Raw genomic sequence first — 5,464 nt, 5'->3', positions numbered from 1 at the left:
CGCATGCATGCCACATAAAGGTGTGTGCAGTGAATTTCCCCACTGCAGCCTTGCCATCCTGTTACGGGGTACAGCGTCAGCGTAGCATCCATGGGCTGTTTGCATTCACAAGCAAGCTAGGGAAGAGTGTAGCCCCCCCCAGCGACACCCACCGGGTGCCCTAGCTGTCTGTTGAGGATGTCTAAGGATGGAGAAGCGAGGCAGTGAACCAGGTGGCGAGGTGGGAGGAGAAGGATTGTGTGGTGGGGATAGGGGGTGTGGGGGGTGTTTGAGTGGGTTATTATGGGGGTCAGATGCAATCAGAATGGGGGTTCACAGGGAGGAGGAGGAATGTCCATAAGTCTTTCTGGTTTTACTGCACATTCTCCATCATCTTGAGGAATTCTGGAAACGAGAAAAGAGACGGGATGTGTCAGTTAGCATGATCATCATATATACCTAAAATACCTCAACAAACTGAAAATGAATAGAATCCTAAAAGGAGTGTTTTCTAACTCCTTGCAGGAGGGCCTGATATAAGCTGAAACTTCTGACCCTACCCGTTGGTTACAACCATTTAATTCATTCATTCGTAGCTTCACATTAGTAGCTCAACTAGAGTCTTGCAATTTTTCTTTTTGAGGGTTTGAGCCTGAAATATACACAAAACAACCAAGAAGCTGGCATTAAAGTCACTAAAACCTCCTAATACTAGTACAAGGTATACTAATAGTAGTTCCTAAACTTTTTATGTGAAGGACCCCTAAACTGACACAAATTAGACCACAGACCCCCATTTAGTTAGATTTCCTTCCAGGGTCACACATGTGATAGGATTTTTGCTTTAAGATGCCTTATTACAGAAAGTGTTTGAGACACATGACCCTCATTCTGTCATTGAGTTACTTGCATTAAAACTGATTCCCTCGGATGCTGGGGACATCTGTGGAACCCCACCGAGGACACCACAGTACTATAGTACAACAGGAATAGGAATACCCTGAGGCTGCTAAAAATATTAAATCTCAAATGACCAAAGCTGTGGACATTATTCTCACTGTTGTGTTTTTATTATGTCTCCTTCCTTCCTGTCTTTCCTTTAATAAAACATTTGATGCGAAAAAAAGTTTTAAATTACCACGGTGCCAAAGACACTGCCTATTAGATATTAAGTAACTGGAAAAGTAACTTTTTTTACACTAACCTTACACTTTTCCATCATCATCATCCTCATCATGTACGTACCGTCAAAGTCCAGCATGCCGTCGGCGTTCTTGTCTCCGTCCTTCAACAGCTCATCCACCTCCTCCTCTGAGATCTGCTCGCCGGTGCTGCGGATGATGAGGGCGAACTCCTCTCTGTCGATGTAGCCGTCGCCGTTCCTGCACAAAAGACAGACATTTATGGAGCATTTCAGAAAAAGGGGTAGCATAGCATACTAAGTGAACTACGTAGCCTAATAGTGTGAACGACGTACTTGTCAAATACACGGAAACACTCTGCCAACTCTTCCTCGCTCTTTCCGGCCTGGTCCTCCTTTAGCAGTCTCACCATCATGACCAAGAACTCCTCGAAGTCGATGGTACCGCTACCTGAGTGTAATAAAGAAGCCACATAAGTGATTAACAATGGTCAACCCGGCCAAAATACCCACGGCCCTGCGCTCGTCTTTGCGCACACTTTTACGCATAGTTACAGAAAACCCTGGAAATAAGTCATCCCAGAATGTAAGTATTTTGTACAATTAAAAGCAAAACCAAGAATAAAATTGTCTGCTGCAATGTATTGCATTTCATATTAATGTTAGATACTTGGTTAATTTGAGCTGATATGGAAAACCTATAAAGTGCCAGAGTGGTGCATTGCCAGTGCGTAAAACCACTCATTACGCACAATAGGCCCGCTGTGTCGCTGTCAGAGATACATTATCCGTTGCTCACCGTCCTCATCGACCTCCTCGATGATCTCATCCAACTCCTCTCTTGTCGGGTTCTGGCCCAGCATCCTCATCACCTGACCCAACTCCTTGGTGCTGATATCACCGCCACCGTCGGTGTCGAACATGTCGAAGGCGGCTTTGAATTCTGGAGAAATCAGAGTCGAACGAATGTGGCTCGTTAGTCAAAAACTGGCCTCTGCATTTTCTCTGCATCGATTACTCAAACGTTTTAACCGGGAGCAGAGGGATATTTGCGCTACATAAAATAAGCCTCTGCAAAACAGGGGAAATCCACCTGTGTGCAACACGTTCTATCACCACTGTGGTGTACCCCTTTGCTCGTTAAAGTCCAAATAATACTGGGGCCTGATTCCACGCAGATGATCGAAAATGCCTTTACTACTGGAGCTTGCTCTATAATCATTCATCATCAAATCTGAATTTAACGTTAACTTTTTTAACTGCTTTTTAAGTAATCTGTTAACATTATTGGTTCCCGGACAAAGTAACGCCATTACTAAAGTAACGTGTTACTGTAGCCTGTACTCACCAGCCAGCATTTCCTCGCTCAGGTAGGAGCGGGCCTCTTGTTGAGCGTCAGTCTGGAAGAAAACAGGGGCCACTCTGTCACTTCATCATTTCCTACAGACTTCATTGAGCATTACAGTCAAAAAACCTATCTATTTCTCCACCCTTTAAAATCCTATATAGTATTTATTTCCCCCTATACCTTATATAACCCTATATTTTTCTACTATCACTTTTACTACTTTTATCTCTTTGCCTTTTTTTCATTCTATATGAACTTATTTCATGCATGTTGTCATTTCTATTTATGTTGTTTTTTTCTTTAATGTGTTTTAATTTAATACCACACCGTAAAGCTCGTTGGACTGAATTTAATTGCATGAAAGGTCTGTACAAACAAAGTTATTGTTATTATTATCATGTATTGAGCCCGAAGTCTCAAGCAAGACAACGCCATGGTGCCAGTAGCAATCACCATGCCATCATCATATGATCCTTTTAGAAAAGAATATCATGAATAACACTCTAAATGTTTAAAATATCTATTGAAATAGTTCAAACTATAATAACACCAAGGGTGAGTAAAAAAAATACCATTGTGCACAGATCAACTATAGATTTGAGATTTGTGTTTTTACAGAACTGTATGATTGTGTTGGGGATAATACCATGCTGCTTCTCTAAAGGATTCCTGAGATCGGAGCTTCCAGAGTTTGGCTATTTCAGGCTCAACACATTAAGCTCGCTGTATAAGGCGTGCAGACACTTAATCCTTGGGAATTTGTCGCCTAAGCAGAATTTGCACCTTCCCAGCTGACACCCCCCCAGCTCCTCATCTTAACTCTCCACCAGGATCAGGCATATTTACCATAAAGAACTGACTTAAGTCTGTTCTTTTTTGTTGCATTTATCACAAATGATATTAAAATGAACTAAAATTGTCTACTCTAAAAATGTAGTAATTAGAAAAAAAAGAAGTCAATTTCAACAATTTGATTGGAAGCCAACAAATATACATCCAACCTTATGAACAGAACAAAACACACTTCTTAACAACTCAGCAGATTGATTTTTAGATTATTTTGTGCCTTTTTTTACTCAATCAATAAACTTCACATGCTCTCGTTATTATGGGTTAATAACTAACGGCTGGTTGACCGACCACCTTGGAATAGTTCAACGGCTCATTTGCACAATTGCACAAGTCTTACCATGTTTGTGGATTAGCTTTTCCCCCCCAAATATCCAAGGAAAAGAGAGAGGCCAAAAGGAGTGGTCAATCCGTGTGCACCCCGACAGAGAGACTAGACGTCAAGTGAAGATTCTGACACACTTTAAACGGGGCAGCCAGGTCCCGCCCCCCGCCTCTCACAGGCCTCCAGATTTAGTATCCTGAACTTTTAGGGTTCTGGGGCCACGGCAAGCCAATCACACTTAGGAGAGGAAAGCTGCAGGGTTCAGAATGTAAAAAGAGGTAAACCCGGAGTTTTTGAGATTCAGCTCAAGGTAGAAAAATCTTGGGGAAAGAATGGAAAACTTAAAATGAATGAAGTTTTGGGGAGAATGCAGAGTTGCAGAGACTACTTTACTTTGTTTGTCTGCTAATTTGTTTTAAGAGATGACCAGAGGTCGGAGGTGATGAAGAACTGTGATATTCTGTAAAAGAATTCATACGGATAAACAAAATACACTTACAAAAATCCAATTAGGTTACCTCCTACATGGCCCCTGAGCAGCTTTCAGTCATGATCTCCTAAAATAACCACACTAAAATGTAAACAAAATTGAAAAAGAAATAATTAAACTATAGAATTTGCAGCTTGTCATTGCACACTGTTGATTTCTATTCGGGCCTTGTAAATAGAAGACAGTGGAGGGGGAGCCGAAGATTTTTGAAGTAGGCTATGGGTTCTGTGAATCTGGGCCTGAAACTCAAAACCGGGAGAAAAATGCTATGGAGCTGGACCCCATCTCACCCAACCCCCACCCCTCTCTGCCTCCACCCCCTTCAGCCGTGAATAGCTGTCAGATTTTAGGCTGAGAGAGGACAGGGACATGAGGCAAGCTCCTGCTCATCTCAGTGCCACATTGCCTGATAAACACAACTTGATGCTCCTTATATGGTGGGCGGTTCCTGAAGGGAGGGCCCGAGGTGAGAGACAGGAGAGACAGCAGAGTAGGACAGGATGCCGAGGAGCAGCCGTAGAGAAAGGGGAGGGATGTTGCTTGTGAGAGGTGGCGGGGGGGCCTGCAGGTTATATACCCAGGGACAGACCTGCGTTTTCCAAAGGAGGAGAATTAGCTCATCTGTTCTGTGACTGCCTCAAGCCTCTAATGCTGGCCGGCCGCTCGGCTTCACCTCTGCTGCTGGGGATGAGCCACATTGATTTCTGGGCTGGGATACCACTACTTGAAGATCAATGACAGAGAGTTGCTGACAGACTTAGGCGGAAAACAAATCGGAAGAGATTAATTTCAATTAGATAACTGAAATTTTCTCAGATATGATGGTTCTCTAGTGTTGAATGAGACCGGGTACAATGGCATCCAGCTGTGAAAATTATTTCAAAAACGCAGCTGGAGTCTTGTTTAAAGTTGGGACTGGAGTAGGGAGATGAGACCAGTTGATAAATGTGTGTGTGTGTGTGTGTGTGTGTTTGTAACGGCAGGATGTTGTCGGTGGTGTAGAAAGTGCATGTGCGTGTGAATCAGCGTATTTGATCACTTGATGTGTGGTTGTCCACGTGTGTGTATCTGAGAGTAAGAAGGCCAGACAGACAGTTGAAATGTGTAAGTCCCAGAAAAATAGATCAAAAGAATGAAACAGACAAAAATCAGATGAGATAAGACGTGTCAGGTGTGCATGGCAGAATAATTTCCAAAGATGAACAAGGAGAAAGTGGATTTATTTAGAAAGCACAGAACAGGGTGGGGAAGAAATTCAGCTTTGAGGAGTAGGGGGAGTTGGGTGGGTACGGGGTGGGGGTGAGGTTGGGGGGGGGGCCTTAAGCTGTTGGT

At 43.1% G+C, this 5,464-nt stretch overlaps 1 protein-coding gene across 1 annotated transcript; it reads right to left on the bottom strand.

Moving 5' to 3' along the window:
• Positions 1–25: 25 nt before the first annotated feature.
• On the bottom strand, positions 26–3,901 carry LOC116692305 (troponin C, skeletal muscle). Its single transcript, XM_032520483.1, has 6 exons — positions 3,658–3,901; positions 2,469–2,520; positions 1,920–2,063; positions 1,457–1,571; positions 1,225–1,361; positions 26–384 (listed from the first exon to the last, which is right to left on the bottom strand). Exons 1-6 carry the CDS (start codon positions 3,658–3,660, stop codon positions 353–355), a joined length of 483 nt encoding a protein of 160 aa, XP_032376374.1. The 5' UTR covers positions 3,661–3,901; the 3' UTR covers positions 26–352.
• Positions 3,902–5,464: the final 1,563 nt, after the last annotated feature.

This window comes from Etheostoma spectabile, chromosome 7 (assembly GCF_008692095.1).
Source record: "Etheostoma spectabile isolate EspeVRDwgs_2016 chromosome 7, UIUC_Espe_1.0, whole genome shotgun sequence".
NCBI lineage: Eukaryota > Metazoa > Chordata > Actinopteri > Perciformes > Percidae > Etheostoma > Etheostoma spectabile.
The sequence above is the reverse complement of the archived record's forward strand: the minus strand, read 5'-3'. Positions and strand labels throughout refer to the sequence as shown.

What these genes read in the sequence shown, in the direction of transcription:
- LOC116692305 (XM_032520483.1), bottom strand. An exon ending in TGTTTCCGTGTATTTGACAA is followed by an intron (nt 1,362 to 1,456) that starts GTACGTCGTTCA and finishes TCTTTTGTGCAG; the next exon opens with GAACGGCGACGGCTACATCG. An exon ending in CGGCATGCTGGACTTTGACG is followed by an intron (nt 385 to 1,224) that starts GTACGTACATGA and finishes TCTCGTTTCCAG; the next exon opens with AATTCCTCAAGATGATGGAG.